At 38.7% G+C, this 19198-nt stretch overlaps 3 protein-coding genes and 1 pseudogene across 3 annotated transcripts; 3 read left to right on the forward strand and 1 right to left on the reverse strand.

Annotated features, from left to right (window-relative positions):
- The first annotated feature begins 109 nt into the window (after window positions 1-109).
- Window positions 110-5704, forward strand: LOC103329883 (uncharacterized). The gene is made up of 16 exons (XM_008232405.2): window positions 110-456; window positions 741-835; window positions 972-1085; window positions 1367-1471; window positions 1630-1701; window positions 1914-2026; window positions 2305-2445; window positions 2961-3029; window positions 3385-3472; window positions 3588-3659; window positions 3753-3853; window positions 4191-4308; window positions 4756-4815; window positions 4943-5053; window positions 5203-5296; window positions 5391-5704. The coding sequence occupies exons 1-16, from the start codon at window positions 360-362 to the stop codon at window positions 5417-5419; spliced, it is 1479 nt and encodes a 492-aa protein (XP_008230627.1). The 5' UTR covers window positions 110-359; the 3' UTR covers window positions 5420-5704.
- Window positions 5705-7936: 2232 nt separating this feature from the next.
- LOC103329884 (UDP-glycosyltransferase 90A1-like) lies at window positions 7937-9636 on the forward strand. The gene has a single exon (XM_008232406.3). The coding sequence runs from the start codon at window positions 7974-7976 to the stop codon at window positions 9399-9401; it is 1428 nt and encodes a 475-aa protein (XP_008230628.1). The 5' UTR covers window positions 7937-7973; the 3' UTR covers window positions 9402-9636.
- Window positions 9637-10568: 932 nt separating this feature from the next.
- LOC103330178 (UDP-glycosyltransferase 90A1 pseudogene) lies at window positions 10569-15406 on the forward strand (annotated as a pseudogene).
- Window positions 15407-17279: 1873 nt separating this feature from the next.
- On the reverse strand, window positions 17280-18919 carry LOC103329885 (protein DSS1 HOMOLOG ON CHROMOSOME V-like). Its single transcript, XM_008232408.2, has 3 exons — window positions 18751-18919; window positions 18468-18576; window positions 17280-17612 (listed from the first exon to the last, which is right to left on the reverse strand). Exons 2-3 carry the CDS (start codon window positions 18556-18558, stop codon window positions 17482-17484), a joined length of 222 nt encoding a protein of 73 aa, XP_008230630.1. The 5' UTR covers window positions 18559-18576; window positions 18751-18919; the 3' UTR covers window positions 17280-17481.
- Between the last annotated feature and the right edge of the window lie 279 nt (window positions 18920-19198).

The raw sequence follows: 19198 nt of genomic DNA on the forward strand, positions 1-19198 counted from the left end.
AGAGTAGTTGAAACCCGTAAAACGTTCGACTGTATTAAATGTGATCTAAAAATGTTCTACTGTTCTCCTTTTGGCATTTCATTCTGTTTCTGTGGTTTGGCTTCAACCTCACTATCTCCCCCGACAAAAACACTCTGTTTGCAAGGAAGATACAAAACACTCCCTTAGTACAAGGTACTATATATACCAAAACCAAAACCCCAAACCCAAAACAACCCTTTCATTTAATCCCAAGAAAGAATCTAAGCTCAACCGTCATCGCATAATTCTTGTTCTTAAAGGGGCTGAATTCACAGGTTGGGCTGCTGTGCCATTGGCGATACCGCTTTCGCAGAAAACAAAGAAAGCAAAGCAAAAAAATGGAGCAAAAGAAGAAGGACATGATTCGAATTGAGCGTGAATCCGTCATCCCAATTATCAAGCCCAAAATCATCATGACCTTGGCCAACCTCATTGGTTCGTGCTCAACCTTGCTTGCCCTTTTCGATTGATTTCTGGGTTTTGTTCAAAGTTTGTTGCTTTGGGCACTGGCGGCTTCATTTTAATTCATGGGTCGTCTTTGTTTCTTCAGTCTACAAATTCAGAGTCCCTGCATTTCTCTGAAACTGATCCCTTGTTTTAATTCTTGATACCATTTATGGTTTAGATGCAAAGATTTGTCTTTTTTGTTCTTTTTTTTTGTGTTGCTTAGTTTCGCTACATGCTACTTAACAAAAAACTGGGTGTTCGTAATTCTGCAGAACATAGTTCTGACCGGGCTGAGTTTTTAAAGCTCTGCAAGAGAGTTGAGTACACAATTCGGGCTTGGTATCTTCTACAGTTCGAGGATTTGATGGTATGCTCATGTTTTGAGGGCCATGTTGACCCTGATACTATTCATGTCTACAATTTGCATTGTTTATTTTCTCGTGTTATAGGCTGATATTTTCCGCTGATTATCATAAGTTTTGTTTGACACATTTTCTTTGCAGCAACTTTACTCCCTCTTTGACCCTGTAAATGGGGCTAAAAAACTGGAACAACAGAATCTTCCTCCTAAAGAAATTGATGTACTTGAACAGAATTTCCTGACGTACTTATTTCAGGTATGGCTGCTTCACTGTGTTTTAGTTTTTAGTTTTTCCTTGTATGACCATACAATTGAAAGAAACATGAAGAAAAAAGAAAAAAAGAAAAAAAAAGATGAGAAACGAAGGCTTTTGTCACAATTGAATGATTATATTTATGCCAAGGAAAGCCAGTTTAAGTGTAGGAAATTAAATAATATCTGAACTGCCAAAATAGGACTAAACCAAATCCTTTTACTATTTTACGAACTATCATTCTACAACAAGGGTGGAATATTTAAATTATAGTTATGATACAGGTGATGGAAAAGAGCAATTTCAAAATAGCAAGCAATGAGGAAATTGAGGTTGCGCATTCCGGGCAGTATCTTCTAAATCTACCAATCGTGGTTGATGAGTCTAAGGTTTGTACTTACACATGTATTTCTTAATTTCAATTCATTAAGATTCTTAAGTGCAAACCTGCAAATGTTAATGTAACTCTTGTTTCTTATTATATATTGCTTTTTTTTATTCCACCTTCGCATATGCTGATCCCATGTATTGTTCCTGTTGAATGCAGCTTGACAAGAAGCTTTTGAAGAATTTTTTTGAAAGGCGTCCTCAACCAAACCTTCCCGATTTTTGTGATAAGGTATTGTAAATTTCAGCATAAAACACTATAAACATTTGGAATGTTTAAACCCAGTGTTTTGAGTTGCTGATTATGTAGGATTGCACATATTTAGCTTATCCGCCTCTTCCTTGTTTGACATAGGAAATATTACTTAATCTCCCACCCTCCCTCTCTTCCTTCCTCTATATCTCTTTCTCTAGAGGTCTAATCTGCATTTTTTATAACTTCAGTACATTATATTCCGACGGGGTGTTGGACTTGATCAGACAACTGATTACTTTTTCATGGAGAAAGTAGACATGATCATTGCACGCTTTTGGGCTTATCTTTTACGAATAACTAAGTAAGTAATTCTTTAAATGTTTTTGGTTATTGAACTTCTGCTACTGGAAAGTATATATTTTTGGAAATTATGGTCAAAATTGTTTAAACTTGAAAATCAGTGGACAGTTTTAAGTCATTTAATGGAGTCTATTTGAAACATCATCTTTTGCATCATTGGTGATTGGTATCACCAAAATTATTGAGAAAATAGCTGAGAAAATGTTCTTTAGATATTATTTGATTTAAGCTTAAGCATTTCTTTGTATATTTCGTTTTTTGGTGTTGTTCTTGTGGCAGGGTCGGAAAACTTTTATCCAGAAGATCAAGTGGAGAACCTAAGACAGATCCAAAGAAGAATGAGGAAATTAGCTCTGAAGCAGATGGAGAGGATGAAGACTTACATGTTGAACGAATCCGTCTAGAAAACATGGAACTAAGGTTTTTTCTGCACGGCTTTAGTTTTAGTGTACTGTTTTTTTCTTTTTCTTTTTTCTTGAGCTGTTAGTTCTGGCAGACTACTAAGCTGTTTGCTGGCTATTCTATGCAGTTGGGTCTTATTTCCTCACTCTTGCTTGCTTAAATTTGGGTTGTATGGATCCTGAAATTTTCTATCCATATTGAAACTTTGATTTTTTTTTTTCCTCCTTGTAGCAAGCCTTGAATTACTCTCAAGTGTCCTAAAAATTTCTTTTCATTGTGATCTGTAATTTCCCAGGTTTTTTTTTCTCAGACTTGCGCTAAAAGTTCTCTGTTACTCAGTGATACTCTTCATTTCAGACTATACTTATAGATGATCATGCAATAGCAATTAAAACCATTTTAAATCTGATTCCCTCTTTATGAAACATGCATACATATAAATAGAAATATGCCTTTGATTTGACTTGAGTTCCTTGTCTCAATCTTATTGTGATTATTTCCACTTTTTGAAATTTATATGCTTTGTCCTTCAGTGTTAAAAATTTGCTGAGCAAGACCACGATCAAAGAGCCAACCTTTGATAGGATTATTGTGGTTTACAGGTACTGTTCTTTTTGTTGATAATGTCAAATTTTTTTCCTAATTTCCTTGTGAGCAATTTGGCTGGTACTAGGTTGGCATATCAGTGTTGACAGTTTTAAATTATAATTTTGAGCATGTAGTCTCCTAGTTGCTTCATGCAGTGTATTTTCTTCGAAAGGGACACAGGGCTTGAACAGATCTTTGTCTAATATTGGTGAACATTCAATGCATGATACTTCCATAAGTTACAGATTTTTTATTTTAAGGGTGAGGGGGTTTAGTTGCCTTGCCTCTAATTGGATTGATGCTCTAGGAAACAAGTCCCGAAAGAACCTTGAAAAATAAGTTATTGATAAGAGAATTATGACTCTTCAGGCGAGCAAGTACCAAAGCAAAAGAGGAACGAGGAATATATGTGAAACATTTCAGAAATATTCCAATGGCTGATATGGAGATAGTTCTTGTGTGTTTCTCTCTCTCTCTCTCTCTCTCTCTCTCTCTCCTTCTGTGGAATTTTATACTCCTCGTAGCCCTTGTACTGCTGATGACCTGGTGTAGGAACCTTTTTCCTTTTACAGCCTGAGAAGAAGAACCCTGGGTTAACCCCAATGGACTGGGTCAAGTTCCTTGGCTCTGCTGTAGTTGGGCTGGTCAGTTAATTGAGATAGCAATGAAGTTTGTCTTGGTGTACTGTTGGTCACTTTTTCTTATCAAAATTTAGCTTACCATTTCTTTCTTTACAGGTTGCTGTTGTTGGTTCGATTGAAATGCCTACAGCTGATTTTTGGGTCATTTTTGCAGTTCTTTCCACTGTGATTGGTTACTGTGCTAAGATATACTTCACGTTAAGTCTCTTATTACAGTTCATGTTTGGATTATATATTATTCTTTTAATTAATACGCATGTACACAAAAGGAAGTCTGTCACACATGAAAGTAATATGCATGTGCACAAAATTGATAAAATGAATATGCATGTCACACATGAAAAAGAGAAGAGGTCTATATATCTGTGAAAACTTTTCTCTGACAAGTTGACATGATCAATCATGTTCTGATGATGATGACTGGCCATGGGCTGTGGCTGCATGTTTGCATTGAGGGCTCGCTTTCTTTGTTGTTCTTTTAATTGAATAATTTGTCAACTACTCATGTGCCTATGGCTTTTCAATTGTATGCAGTTTTCAGCAGAACTTGGTAGCATATCAGAACTTAATAACACAGTCCATGTACGACAAACAACTCGATAGCGGAAGGGGTACTCTTCTTCACTTGTGTGATGATGTGATTCAACAGGAAGTAAGCTGCAAGCTTGATAAACTTGTATTTTTGGTGAATTATTGATGTATCTAACTGATATGTATGGAGAGCTTATTCTTGACCCATTGGAGTATCGTCTAATTCTTATGGTTGCATGTACTTATGTGCACTCATATGTATGAGTGTGAATGCAATTAGAAGGAATTTTTTTTGGGGTTTATGTCATACTAAATTTTTTTCAATTTAACGCTTGATTTATGAGGTCTACCTTGTGAATAATCAAGCGTAAGTAAGGTCAGATATCGTATGACTAACAATGTCAGGTGAATGGGATGCAGTTGCGACATGTTAATTGTATAACTCAAAACTTTTTTGTCATTTTAAATTTGAATTTATTCAAGCTTAATTCAGCACTGATGCAGGAAGAGATTATGTTCGATACATGACGAAAGGCTTATACGGTTACTCCATTTCTTGAATGTGCAGGTCAAGGAGGTGATAATTGCTTTCTATATACTAATGGAGCAAGGGAAAGCTACAACACAAGTACACATCTCTTAGATTGCTTTTCTACGTACATTTATCAGTTTCCTAAGTACTGCAAGAAATATAATATGCATTCTTGAGTAGTAGAGTACTGATGAAGTCCTACTTGGGGATGATTTTATTATAGGATCTGGATAGGTGGTGTGAGGAACTAATTAAAGAAGAGTTCAACGCCAACTGTAATTTTGATGTGGAAGATGCAGTTCATAAGTTGATGAAATTAGGAATCGTTGCTCAGGTAAGATTCCTTGCAGCCCTGATATCATGAGGGATGCGATAAACAGGCACCCTTGCTTGCAAAAGTCCAGTAACTATAATGCTGAGCACTTTTCTTTTCTCGTTTTTTTTTCTTTCTTCTTTCTCGCTTGAACTTACCCATGAATTTAGGATTCTGTTGGACGGTTCTACTGCGTTGGGCTGAAACGTGCTAATGAGATCATCGGCACCACCACTGAGGAGCTTGTCCTTAAGGCAAAACAAGGTGGGAGTGCTTGATGCTGTCGTGAGAATTTGGGTAGCTTTCCTTCCTATGTATGCCTAGGAAAGTAACTTGAATCTGTTTGTGGCTTGGGCAGGTGATACTTCTGCTCTCGAACAGCTCTAGACCATCGTCATCTTTGATGGAAGATTTCACTCAATCATTTCGTTCTTCGGAGTTTTTTCATTTTTTTTTTCCCTTTTTCACGTACAGTTATTTGTTAATATAGGTTTTTCATTTCCAATTATATAGGGGTATTTAGAAGTGTGCATGTAACTCAAACTGAGCTAGATTAGATTCCAGAATTTAGTTGATTATCCGGAATGTTATATAAATTGTGGGCCTACATTGTTGTAAATCTACAAGTGGCAGCAGGCAGGCAGAAATGATACTTGTTCGTTGATGAGCTTATTATTCTGAAACGACTCACTCAGCGCATGCAGCGTGAATCGTTTTGGGTGTCGGCAGCAATGATGTTTTTAATCTCATCCTTCTAGTTTTCAACTCTTTTTAAGGTAAAGGAACCCCTACTTTCTAAAATATTAATAAATTATTTTTGTATTAATTTTAAAAAATAATAATGCTTTAAGTGAGTCTGAGGTTCTTGTTATTTTTCAAATTTATAAAAAGCGACATCAAATTTGTACCAAATTAAAATTATGCCTTGTGTTTTTCTCCTTTTTAACGTCCATCACGATCAGCTTCCGTGGGTAATTTAGGCAAGCTAAAAAGAAGATATAACCAGAGTCCAAAAATTCGATAATTTCGCCGAAATATCGGCGAAATTATGGTTTTTTTGGGGTTCCGAAATTTTAGTACAATTCCAATTATATATTGTGATTTTTTCGATATTTTCGTTGATAATTTCGAGGATATTTCGGGGAAGATATTTTTGTTCAAATGGCAGCTGCAAATGGTCAACATATCGTGATATATTAAATAATATCGCGATATGAACTTTCAAAAATGAAGTAATTTGCTTGAACATCGCACACAGGGTTTCATTTAATCATGAACAAGAAATTTCAGAACACTCAGATCCCTCAAGAACTAAAACAACCCCCATATCCATACAAAATGAAAGAAACAGAAAAGCAGAGAGTGTAGCAGAGAAAATGCTCATCAGATCGTCCTCGGAGCTCAGGGTTTTTGGGGTTTGTGGGTTTCAGATCTAAGAGAGTGAGTGCCGTAGTCTGTGTCTTCCTCGATGCAATCTCTGAGAGTGAGAGAGTGATGGAAGCTACCACATGACAGAGAAGGAAAATATTAAAAACAGTGTGCAGATGAAATGGACAAAGGTGGGGCCCTTATATACCATAATCTAATTGTCCCGAAAATGCCCATTCTGCAATGCCCTAGGTTTTGGTGATTAACTATGATTTTGACACTGTAGCATAGTTATTAGAGGTAGTTGCTTCCAGTGAACAAAAATGAAGTAATTCGCTTGAACATCGCACGCAGGGGGTTCGAACCCCTCCCCACTTTGTGATTATTATCTATCGAATTTGGTATTTATAACTCTTCCAAGGTTTCTCAAAATATAAAATAATTACTTATTGTTCTATATTGTTGATCAAATATTTAATTACTTAATATAATTTTTTTTCTTTCCTATTTAATCCATTTAATGTTATTGCTTATTTTATTATTCATTATAAGTACTTACATTACTAAATTCCCCTTCGAATTGTTGCTTAATTACTTAAATCTCTATAATCATTTTCTTTATTTTCTATTTAATTCTTCTTTGGATAACTTTATTTATGTTCTTAGTTAATTTTCAATCTTCACTATTATTTTTTAAGCATGGTAAAATGCTTAATTTTCATGACAAATCAAGTTGGTTTACATCTTTTATTATTTTTCAATTTTTTTGTAAATAATAAATATAAGAACATGTATCATGTCATGATGTCCAGTGAATAACGTGAAATAAAGTTACTCATATATCTTACCATGCAACTTATAAAGTGTAAAATATTGTAGTAAAAATGATAAATAAATTACTAGAGGGTGTTTAATTTTCTTTCATTAATTACTTTAGATTTTCTAAGTCAATCACTCAAACATGCTATGCAATGCATTTCTTTCCAATCTTTTGTGTTAAAATAATAGATGATTGACTAGATAAACTTTTTACAAAGTTTCATTAAAAAATTCCATGTATTTATCACAATTTCCGTGGTTTTTATTCAATTTTTATCGATATTGATATTTTCCCGATATTTTCATGTTTTTGAATCACCGATATTTTCGAAACCCTCGATATTTAAGACCTTAGATATAACTGCATCAGCTTAGGTCATTGACTTGGCTGATATTTTTGTGTGTGGCTAAGGTTAAAAAGAGAGTTGGAAATTCAGAGACACAGGTACCATATGACTTTGACGAGTAATTTTTGGGTGTTAAGATACATCACGTGGTGGTGTATCATCCAATAGACGGAAGACATATGGAATATTTGCAATCTGATCTACATGTTATAAAAGAAATGCAGTAAGTTAGTAAATAATTTCATGTCCTATATTTATTGAATAGTACACCAGCGTAGTGTAGGAACATATAAAAATTTCTCGACTTTGACACCCACTGCCTACTATATTATATATATTGCACCAATGCGCATTTTATACGTTCCAAATTATTTCACAAGAAAGAAGAATATCATCAGAAGAGAAATATGGGGAGTACGATTAATTCGCAGCATGTGGACGACAAGGGCCACGTGGTTTTGTTCCCCTTCATGTCCAAAGGTCACACCATCCCACTCCTCCACCTCTCCCGCCTCTTCCTCGCTCGCCGCCTCCGCGTCACCATCTTCACCACCCCCGCCAACCGCCCCTTCATTAACCAATCCCTCGCCGATACCTCAGCCTCCGTGATCTCCCTCCCTTTCCCTCAAAGCATCTCCCCCGAAATCCCCGCCGGCGTCGAGAGCACCGACAAGCTCCCTTCCATCGACCTCTTCTACCCCTTCGCCCTCACCACCGGCCACATGCAGCCCGACTTCGAGCGAGCCCTCCAGACGCTTCCACGTGTCAGCTTCATGGTTTCCGACGCCTTCCTCTGGTGGACCATCGACTCCGCAGACAAGCTCGGCTTCCCGAGGTTTGCTTTCTACGGCTTCGGCAACTACCCCATGTCTGTGTGCAAAGTCGTTGCCGAGAACCGCCTGCTGCATGGGCCCGAGTCGGACGACGAGTTAATAACCGTGACTCGGTTTCCTTGGATCCAAATTACCAGAAAGGACTTCCACGAATATTTTACAAAGGATGATCATGACCTACCAAGTCAAACCTCTGAGTTCAAAATGAAGATTAGGGTGGCAAGTATTCGTAACTTCGGGATGATAGTCAACAGTTTCTATGAGCTTGAGCCTGTGTTTACTGACTATTGGAACAGTGAGTGTGAGCCCAAGGTCTGGTGCGTGGGGCCTCTGTGCCAGGTGGCACAAGATGAGCCACACGATGATCATCACGATAAGCCCATCTGGATTGAGTGGCTAGATGAGAAGCTGGAGAAGGGGAGTTGGGTTTTGTATGTTGCATTTGGAACGCAAGCTGAGTTGTCAGCCGAGCAGCTTCAAGAAATAGCGAAAGGGTTGGAAAACTCAAACATCAATTTCTTGTGGGTCATACGAAGCAAAGGGACAGAAGAAACTGCGGCTTGGGATATAAATGGGTTCGAAGAGAGAGTGAAGGGGAGGGGAATAGTGGTCAAAGAGTGGGTTGACCAGAGGCGGATTCTGATGCATGAGAGCGTGAAGGGTTTTGTAAGCCACTGTGGATGGAACTCAGTGCTGGAGAGCATATGCGCCGGAGTGCCGATTCTGGCTTGGCCCATGATGGCGGAGCAGCCGCTGAATGCGAGAATGGTGGTGGAGGAGATCAAGGTCGGGCTGAGGGTGGAGACGTGTGATGGTTCAGTCAAAGGGTTTGTGAAATCGGAGGGTTTGGAGAAGATGGTCAAAGAGTTGATGGAAGGAGAGAAGGGCGAGGAGGTGAGGAAGAAGGTGAAGGAGTTTGCTGACCTGGCAAACAAGGCTGTGAAGGAGGGTGGCTCGTCATGGCTGACGTTGCAATCACTTATAGATGAGACAACAAACTAGATGATGAATGGGGACCTCGTAATGAGTAGTTGATAAGCTGCATGCATGCATTTATTTTGTTCTCTTCTATCCTTTTTTTTTCCTGTTTAAAATAAAGTACCATCGTTGCAATCACTTATAGATGAGACAACAAACTAGATGATGAAGTGGCAAGGCAACGATGGTACTTTATTTTTGTCTGCTTGTTTGAAAGAAATAATGTTGCTCAATGAGTCTCTATTGTATATTTCACTTATACGGTGAGAACTTGTCATTAAGATTTAAAACCAACCACATAAAAACCCAATAAGTGAAAAGAAAAATGAAAACAATCGCATTCTAAGTTCGGGGTCTGCTTTTTCATAATAGTGAATCTCTACCAAGAGTTTGGCTATCAAAATAAGTGGATTTTGAATTGACAATTCAGTGGGAAAAGTCGCCACCTCCAGAATCCACCATACATACCGTCTGGTTTCTTCTGAAATCAACCGCATATGCATTTAGGCACACCGCCTTCACGGCCTACCACCCATGGCGTACATGCACTTAAATATCCTGAGTAAATTTAGGTTTTAGTTATAAAAAAAATTTCAATTTTGGAAAAAGCCAAAGCTTTTTAAAAAAAGACAGAAAAATCTCTCAACTTTCAAATCAAATACATGCAAATGTAAAGGATTAGGAAATCCAAAATAAATAATTTTTATATTTTTGCTTATTTTACAAAATTTATCTCTCCTTTGTGTTTTTCCAAAGTCTCCTTAAATCTTGCAAGTTTTATTCCATTTTATTTGGCGTCTATTGTATGTCCGGTTCTTTCAGAATGTTATTCTTTTTCAAAGTTTTATTCCATTTTATTTGGCGTCTATTGTATGTCCGGTTCTTCCAGAATGTTATTCTTTTTTAGGGTGTTGTAATATCGGCTCGACGATGTTGTAATCTATAACAAAAATGCTAGTTATATTATACTATGTATGTAACACTTCTCTAATAGAAGAGGATCTTATTATATTGGTAGGCTCCATTTCTAATAACCGTGTACCACTTTTCTAATATAAACGGATATCATTATATTGGTAGGTTCCACCTCTAATGATATCCAACGAGTGGGTATGTGATTGATGATTTGATGATGTACATATTTATATATTATATGTAACAACAAAATTATTTGGAACAAAATCAAAGAGAAGATGGCCACGTCAAATTCACAACATGAGGGCCACGTCGTTTTGTTCCCCTTCATGTCCAAAGGCCACACAATTCCACTCCTCAACCTCTCTGGCCTTTTCCTCGCTCGCGCCCTTCGCGTCACCATCATCACCACTCCTTCATCGACCAATCCCTCGCCGATACCTCAGTAGCCGCCGCCACCGTGGTCGACATCCCTTTCCCTCAAAACACTGTCCTTGGAATCCCCGTTGGCATATAAAGCACCGACAAGCTCTCTTCCCTCGACCTCTTCTTTCCCTTCACCATCTCCACCGAGCACATGCAACTCGACTTAGAGCGGGCCTTCCAGACGCTTCCACTTGTCAGTTTCTTGGTCTCCAACTCCTTCTTCTGGTGGACCGTCGACTCGCCGCCAAGTTCGGCTTCCTCAGATTCGTCTTCTACGGTTTCGCTAACTTCCCCATGGCAGTGGGCAAAGTCGTCGTCGAAAATCGGCTCCTGGAGGGGCCCGAGTCGACACCGAGTTAATCACGGTGACTCAGTTTCCTTGGATCAAAATTACCAAAAAGGACTTCCATGAATCTTTAGCACTGATGCTGCTCAACACGAAGCCTTTGAGTTCAACATGAGAAGTGTGGTGGCAACCATCAGTAGCTTCGGCATGATCGTCAACAGTTTCTATGAGCTCGAGCCAGTCTTCACCGACTATTGGAACACTGAGTGTGGGCCCTCTTTGTTGGCGTGACTTGTGGATATTGACTTACTTTCCTTACACACCAAAGATTCCTATTTTATTTGTAATTGATTTACTTTAATTCCTGATTTCCTACTGTAAATAGATTTAGGAATTTATTATTTACTTGCCCATTCAGGTTTTGTTGTATTATAAATATGACCTCCTACAAGGATAAGAATACATAGAAAATTCCCACAAACAAATATTCTCTCATAGTTTTCATATTTTAGCATGGTATCAGAGCGGCGATCTTGGAATTACGACTCTAGTTTCAAACCCCGCCGCTATGGGGTTGATGATTTTTTCAACCCTCATGGAGGTAGCACCACCGACTCATTCTCTCCTTCTCAACCAACTATAACTGAGTTGAGTGCCCAAATGGCTCAGCTCCTACAGATGCAGACTTTGGCCCCGAATTTGATTCTGAATCAGGATCCTATTTTGATGACCTCAAACCCGATCCGGAATTAGGATCCTATTTTGATGACCCCAACCCCGACCTCGACTATGATGGCGGACGACCCGACCCGACTCAAGACGACCTCGACTCCAACTCCGATGATGATCACAACCCGAATTTGTCTATGATTAAGACCTCGATCCCGATTTCGACTCCAACTCGGCCGGACTCGGGCTCAGATCCGATCCGAATTTCTACTCACCTGTATCCTATGCATCTTCATGATTATGACTTCTCGATTAACGACACCGACACATGGACTAGATTGGGCATATTGTGGTGATCCGAGACACACTCGTGAGGCTTGTTTTAAATTGTATGGCTACCCCGATTGGTGGGCTACTCTTAAAGATCGAGGACAATGCAATACGACCAGAATGGTATTGGTTATGGATTCCATACTTCCGATAAGATTGATTCCAGGAGTTGGATAATTGATTCCAGCAACCGATCATATGACGTTTGATCCGATGATTTTCTGAATACTACACAATCTCGACGAACCTGTATTGCAAATGCCAATGGCGTTACTTATCCTGTGGTGGTAATGTTGCATTCTCATCCTCTCTCATACTGTCTAATACTTTACTTGTTCCATCTTTATCCACTAAATTGTTGTCCGTTAGTCAGCTTCTGAACAATTGAATTGTTGTGTACTTATTTACCTAAGTTTTTGTTTGCTTCAGGATATTCACACTAAGGAGATTATTGGTCGTGGTACTAAGAGAGGGGACTATATTATGTCGATGACTTCAATCCTGGCATGGCTAACAGTGTGACGCATCCCTTTGATAGCAAACAAAAGCAAATTTGGTTGTGGCACCGTCGATTGGGACATCCGTCTTTTAGTTATATGAAGCATCTTATACCAGATTTATTCTCAGGTTTCAAGGACTCCGACTTCACATGTGATACTTGTATTTTGGCTAAGAGTTACCATGTGCCCTACCCGTTGAGTACGAACAAGTGTACTACTCCATTTACGTTAATTCACTCTGATGTCGGGACCTTCACCTGCCAACAGACCAATCTCCTGAGAATATCCTTGAGGTAACTACTCCTACTAGACTTGTGCATTTAGAGGATAAAACTATTGGATATCAATTACCTTTCAGGCAAAATCGTGGAAAGCCACCAAACCGCTATTCACCTGATATTGGCAAGACATCCAAGTATCTAATTGCAAATCATGTATCTACTGAGAAGCTGTCGAACCACTCAAGGCTTTTGTGCATCAGTTGTCTGCTATCCATATTCCAACCAAAGTCTCTGAAGCATTGAAATATCCTAAATGGGTCCAAGCTATAAAAGAGGAGATGAAAGCTCTTGAGAAAAATCAGACTTGGACATTAAGACTATACTACGAGGAAAAAAGACTATCGGATGTAAATGAGTGTTTACTATAAAACACAATGCAGATGGATCTATCGAGCGATACAAGACAAGACTTGTGGAAAAAGGTTACACACAGACCTATGGTATAGACTATGAAGAAACCTTTGCTCCAGTTGTAAAGTTAAACACCGTCAGAGTCTTATTGTCCCTTGCAGCTAATTTGGATTGACCACTACACCAGTTTGATGTAAAGAATGCTTTTCTACATGGCGAACTCACAGAGGATGTGTACATAGACATTCCTCCGTTATAATACTACTCAGACTGGAACAGTTTGCAGGCTACAAAAATCATTGTATGGGTTGAAACAATCACCACGTGCATGGTTTGGACGGTTCACCATGGCAATGAATAACAATGGTTTCAAACAGTGCAACTCAGATCATACTTTGTTCTTGAAACATCGGAAAGGGAAGGTAACATCATTAATAATTTATGTTGATGATATGATATGAATGATAAACAGGAAATATCACAGCTACAAGACTATCTTGCTACAGAGTTTGAGATGAAGGATCTAGGTGGACTCAAGTATTTCTTGGGAATTGAGGTGACTCGATCAGCAAGACATATTTCTCTCTCAAAGGAAATATGTCTTGGACTTGTTGATCACAGGAATGCTAGATTGCAAACTGCGGACACTCCTATTGTTCAGAATCATCATCTTGGAGAATATCCGAATCAAGTTCCAACTAACAAAGAAAGATACCAAAGGTTAGTGGGAAGATTGATCTATTTGTCACATACTCGACGGACATTGCTTATGCAAAGTGAGCGTTGTCGATTAATTTATGCACTCTCCAACGAAAACCACATGAATGCAGTTCTTGGATACTTAGATATTTGAAGTCTGCACTGGAAAAGGACTTATGTTCTCAAAGCATGGTCATCTAAATATAGATGGTTATTCAGATGCAGATTGGAGGTAATGTAAGATAGAAAATCCACATCGGGTTACTTCACATTCGTGGGAGGTAATTTGGTGACATGGAGGAGCAAGAAAGAATGTAGTAGATTTATCACGGTGAGTTGAGGCATGACTAAAGGGATTTGTGAACTTCTTTGGTTAAGAAAGTTGCTTACTGAACTTGGGTATAAACCTACATCTACAATGAATCTCTTTTGTGACAACAAGGCTGCTATAGCCATTGCACAAAATCAAGTTCAAGATGATCGTACTAAACATGTTGAGGTGGATCGACACTTCATCAAAATGAAGCTTGAGGCTAAAGTGTTTCAGTTTCCTTTTGTGAAATCCGAGGATCAATTGGCGGATATTTTGACAAAGGCGATTTCAAGTAAAGCATTCCACAATTCTGGATCCGTTGGGCATTGGCGACATCTATGCATCAACTTAAGGGGGAGTGTTGGCGTGACTTGTGGATATTGACTTACTTTCCTTACACACCAAGGATTCCTATTTTATTTGTAATTGATTTACTTTAATTCCTGATTTCCTACTGTAAATAGATTTAGGAATTTATTATTTACTTACCCATTCAGGTTTTGTTGTATTATAAATATGACCTCCTACAAGGAGAAGAATACATAGAAAATTCTCACAAACAAATATTCTCTCATAGTTTTCATATTTTAGCACTCTTCTCCAGCTGTCACAAGATGATGATATTAATAGCACTAATGACGAAGATGATGATAAGCCCATGTGGATTGAGTGGCTAGACCAGAAGCTGGAGGAGCGAAGCTGGGTTTTGTACATTGCGTTCGGTCACTGTCGGTTGAACAACTCCAAGAAGTTGCAAAAGGGTTGGAGAATTCGAATGTCAACTTTTTGTGGGTTGTGAAGAAGAAGAGTGGCGCTACAGCGTCCGATGGGTTAACCAAATGAGTTTGAGGAGAGAGTGAAAGGGAGGGAATGGTGGTCCAAGAGTGGGTTGACCAGAGGAGGATTCTAATGCATGGGAGCGTGCATGGTTTTTAAGCCACGAGGATGGAACTCAGTCTTTGGAAAGCATTTGCGCCGGGTGCCGGCTTGGTCGATGATGGCGGAGCAGCCTCGAATGCGAGGTTTGCGGTGGAGGAGATGAAGGTGGGGTGAGGGTGGAGACGTGTGATGGTTCAGTCGTGAAAGGGTTTGTGAAGTCAGAGGGGTTGGAGAAGATGGTCAAAGAGTTGATGGAGGGAGACAAGGGCAAGGAGGTGAGGAAGAAGGTGAAGGAGTTTGCTGACTTGGCAAGCAAGGCTGTGAAGGAGGGTGGGTCCTCGTGGAGAAATTATAGAGTGACAAGATCACCACGTCAGTAGTGATACTTCCACTCAAAATCTGCCATGTGTCTTTTTTGAAAAGAAAATTAAATTTTTTCACTGTTGGACTTTGTCTTCCAACTTTACCCTAAATAAAATAAAACTAAAATTTGAAAAAACAGGAAAAAGAAAACAAGAAGGCTGTAGTAGTTTCCCCTGTCGTCAATCTGCCTACCTTGCACTGTCGCCCCTTGGCTGCAATCCCCCTCCAATAATATCAACATCAAACATACCCTTCTTTCACTAGTGGGTTGTCGTCATAGGAGATTTTGAAGATTTTTGTTTTATGTTTAATGGGTTTGCATTGATTTTCAAGATTTCTGGATTTTCTAAATACGTTTAACTTTTACTAACCATGGGAGGCACGGAAAGGACAAGTGGGTGGCGAGGGAGGAGGGAAGACAACTGGGTGGCGAGGGAGATGCAAAGGCGGCTAGGTCACATCGATAGCACAAGGAAGACGGAGGAGAGGGGTTAGGGTAATTAATGTTGAAGGGTAAACTTGTAAGACAAAGTCCAGGTGTAAATTATTTTTAATTTTCTTTTCAAATATGACACATGGCAGATTTTGAGTGGGAGTATCACCAGCTTACGTGGTGATACCGTATCACTCTATAATTTCTAGTCGTGGTGGTGGACGTTGCAGTCGATTATTGATGAGACAATAAGCAACTAGGAAGAGAAATAAATGAGCAGTTGATGATGGGGCGTGTACATTGCTTTAATTGATCAATATTTTATTTATTTACAAAAATAATAAAATCTTGGTAAGTTTGTATTTATGATTTTAAGTATTCACTAATGGTTTGGAACAATTACTTCCCTATATAAGGTCTTGGGTTCGAGTCCTAGCATCTGTGTAGTGTGTGAATTTAGTATATTATAGCCCCTGTTAATAGCAAGCATCCTAAAAAAAATTGATTTATCTACCATGGTTGTTTCACATTCTTATGGCATATATGAGAAAAGAATGTGGTATATCTTCACATTCTTAAGAAAGACAGAAAGAAGGCTTACAAAAAAGCCATATTCTTTCTTTCTTTTATTTCGTTTTTTGAAGGACAAGATAAATTTCGTATTATATATTTCGCTTAACGTTTCCCATTGAAAATCAGACAAGGTGGTGGTGATAGATGCTGTACGGGCGAGTCACGAGTGGCATGTTGGATAGGGTAAACGCCGAAAGTCAAGTGTATGGCTATGAATAAAACTGACCGTACTCATCATATTATCTTCCAGTGCATATAAAAACGAATATTTATCAGTTAAAAAGGCAAAAGACAGAAATGAAACCACAGATGACAGGTCTATGGTTTGATATTTGTTTTGTCGACTATTGGAATTGGCACTGTGTTTGTGTACCCAACGGCTGGTGTATTGGGTTGGGTTCATGCAAAAGCTCACATGGTGCAAGGAAGATATGTTTTGTATATTTTCTTTGGGCCTCAAGGAGATTATTTCAATTTCCACGACAGAAAGAAATAACAATGGGCTGGAGAAATCAAGGGTGAACTGCCTCTTTGTAGCCTTGTAGGTTAAAAGCAAGAATGAGTCAGAGCCACATATGAGGCATTGTAGGAGACTGAGCTCAGGAAAGGTGAGAGGGATGGAGGGGTAGCTGGGAAAGGAGGTGAGAAAGAAGGTTACCAGATGGTAGCGATGCCATATAGTTTTAGGTGGTTCGTCCCGACACAAGCTAGACTTGCACATTTATTGAGAGCTCATAAATTTCCAGCCAAGATAATGTATCCTGACTACTGATTCATATGTTAATTTCAGAAAACAGAAACAGGCCACATCCAAAAACAGGCAATGATAACTGAGAGATTATAGTCATATCTCTACAGGGGATAGGGGATCAAGACCACATCAGTTATTAAAGTCATTCACACAACTGAAATTTTCTTTAACTAAGAACAGTAAATACCACAGTTATGAGTTTCAAGTGAAATGGGTTGGCCACCCACCAAATAACAGGCATGCTAGGTTTCTAGCACTACTGTCAACTAGAATCGATTGTACCAAATCACTATGATTATGAAGTTCAAAGGGACGGAAGACAACAATACATGAACCTAGCTCTTCTCAGCATTGTTCTCTAGTTCCTTCTTCAGCTGCAGAGAGAAGTCATCGTTGACATCATCATCATCCCAATCATCCTCCCATTGCTGTGCTGAATCTTTCCCCTCTTCCTTCTCATCCCACTCTGTCGGCATAAACAAAACAACGAAGTCAATAAAGAAAAAAGTATCAATTGAAGATGATGATTATACTATTAATAACTTAGGGGTAAAATTTATTATGCATATCCTGTCACTTTTATCCATTTCAACATAATCTTTTTTTTCATAAACAGTTTAAAATGAAGAGGTGAAGCCCAACACACGACATTTACTCCACCAAATACCAATCCTGTAATCATATGCAGGTACAACTAAAAGCATCGTCATACGACTTCTTCATATTGTACATTCCAAGTTCCAATGCTGTTTTTTCCCAAACCAGGCTGTTGCCAGTTCTCACAACCAAAGACAGAGATCCCATAAACTCCTAAAACAAAACGCAACATCCTATTCAACAGAAAGAACCAATGCCATGATGCCATTATCTCAACTAGAAACCTCCTTTGTATCATTGCAGGGCATTGGTGCTCTGATGCCAAAATCAATTTTCGGCTTGGATGATTCATATTACAATCAAGATCATTATCTTAGTAGAGACCATAACAGATGGAGTATACACTGGGATATATGAATACATGCTCCTTAGAACAAATATCTGTTTATCAAATGGATTAAATTTAATCTAGAAACAGCTCGAGTAAACTAGTGGGAATGACTTTTTGTTAATTAAAAATAACCAGGAGGCCAAGTGAAACAAAACCCACTTCAGATTATCTACTATATGAATGAACATGCTCATGAAAAAGTAATTTGGTTCACAAAAAATCCTATTAAGTTCAATCGGAAACAAACAACTATAGAGGCACTGCTACAGACTAACTAATAAATATGAATATAATTATGATAATTAACAAGAACAGACCGGGGCTCCAAATTACCTTCGTTGATGTTGAATTCTTCGAACTCGTCGTCGTCTTCAAACAAATCAATCTTCGGGTCTTCGGATGCTACCTTCTGATCCTTCTCCATTTGGCAAAGCTAACCACCCTGCAATCAATGAAACAATTACCGCGCTCAGATTCTGAACCAATTAAAAGAGACTACTGACGGCATCAAAATATGATACTTGAATTAGATTATCCCAAACCCTAATCGTATTCAGCGTTCTCTATCAGAAGCTACCTAACATGCGATACGAGAGCGAGCGAAAGAGAGACTTACTAGTGTTACTACTCAAGATTCAAGGGTCAAGACAACGAAGGGCGATCCAGTGGTTTCTTCTTCCTCTAACCTCAAGGGACTGGTTATGTGCTCGTGTCGTGTTTTTGGTATTTGGAGGTTCCTCTATTCTTTTCTCATCCCATAAAGAAAATTCTGAAGACAATTACTTAAAAACTTTTTCTGTAAATAAAATATTTCAACCATATAGCCGCCGGCCATATTCCATAAATAGAATTTTTCAATCGTTTCGCCGCATAGCCGCGCGGCTATACTTTATAAATAGAATTTTTAAATGTAGCTATACTCTGTAAATAGAATTTTCCAACAGTATAGCCGCCCGGCTGTAAATATATTTTTAGACAGTATAGCCTATCGGCTAGAATATTTCAAGAGTACAGCCGCGCGGCTATACGCTATAAATACAACTCTCATTTGCCCGCTTTTTTTT

The sequence above is a fragment of the Prunus mume genome, linkage group LG4 (assembly GCF_029339155.1).
Source record: "Prunus mume cultivar Tortuosa linkage group LG4, ASM2933915v1, whole genome shotgun sequence".
Taxonomy (NCBI): Eukaryota; Viridiplantae; Streptophyta; class Magnoliopsida; order Rosales; family Rosaceae; genus Prunus; species Prunus mume.

Excerpts from the sequence above, each read along its gene's own strand:
- LOC103329885 (XM_008232408.2), bottom strand. The coding sequence starts at position 18,558 with ATGGAGAAGGATCAGAAGGTAGCATCCGAAGACCCGAAGATTGATTTG. Across the intron at positions 17,613-18,467 it reads AGAATTCAACATCAACGAAG|AGTGGGATGAGAAGGAAGAG; the intron begins GTAATTTGGAGC and ends TTATGCCGACAG.
- LOC103329883 (XM_008232405.2), top strand. The coding sequence starts at position 360 with ATGGAGCAAAAGAAGAAGGACATGATTCGAATTGAGCGTGAATCCGTC. Across the intron at positions 2,027-2,304 it reads TATCTTTTACGAATAACTAA|GGTCGGAAAACTTTTATCCA; the intron begins GTAAGTAATTCT and ends TTCTTGTGGCAG. Across the intron at positions 3,854-4,190 it reads TGTGCTAAGATATACTTCAC|TTTTCAGCAGAACTTGGTAG; the intron begins GTTAAGTCTCTT and ends AATTGTATGCAG.
- LOC103329884 (XM_008232406.3), top strand. The coding sequence starts at position 7,974 with ATGGGGAGTACGATTAATTCGCAGCATGTGGACGACAAGGGCCACGTG.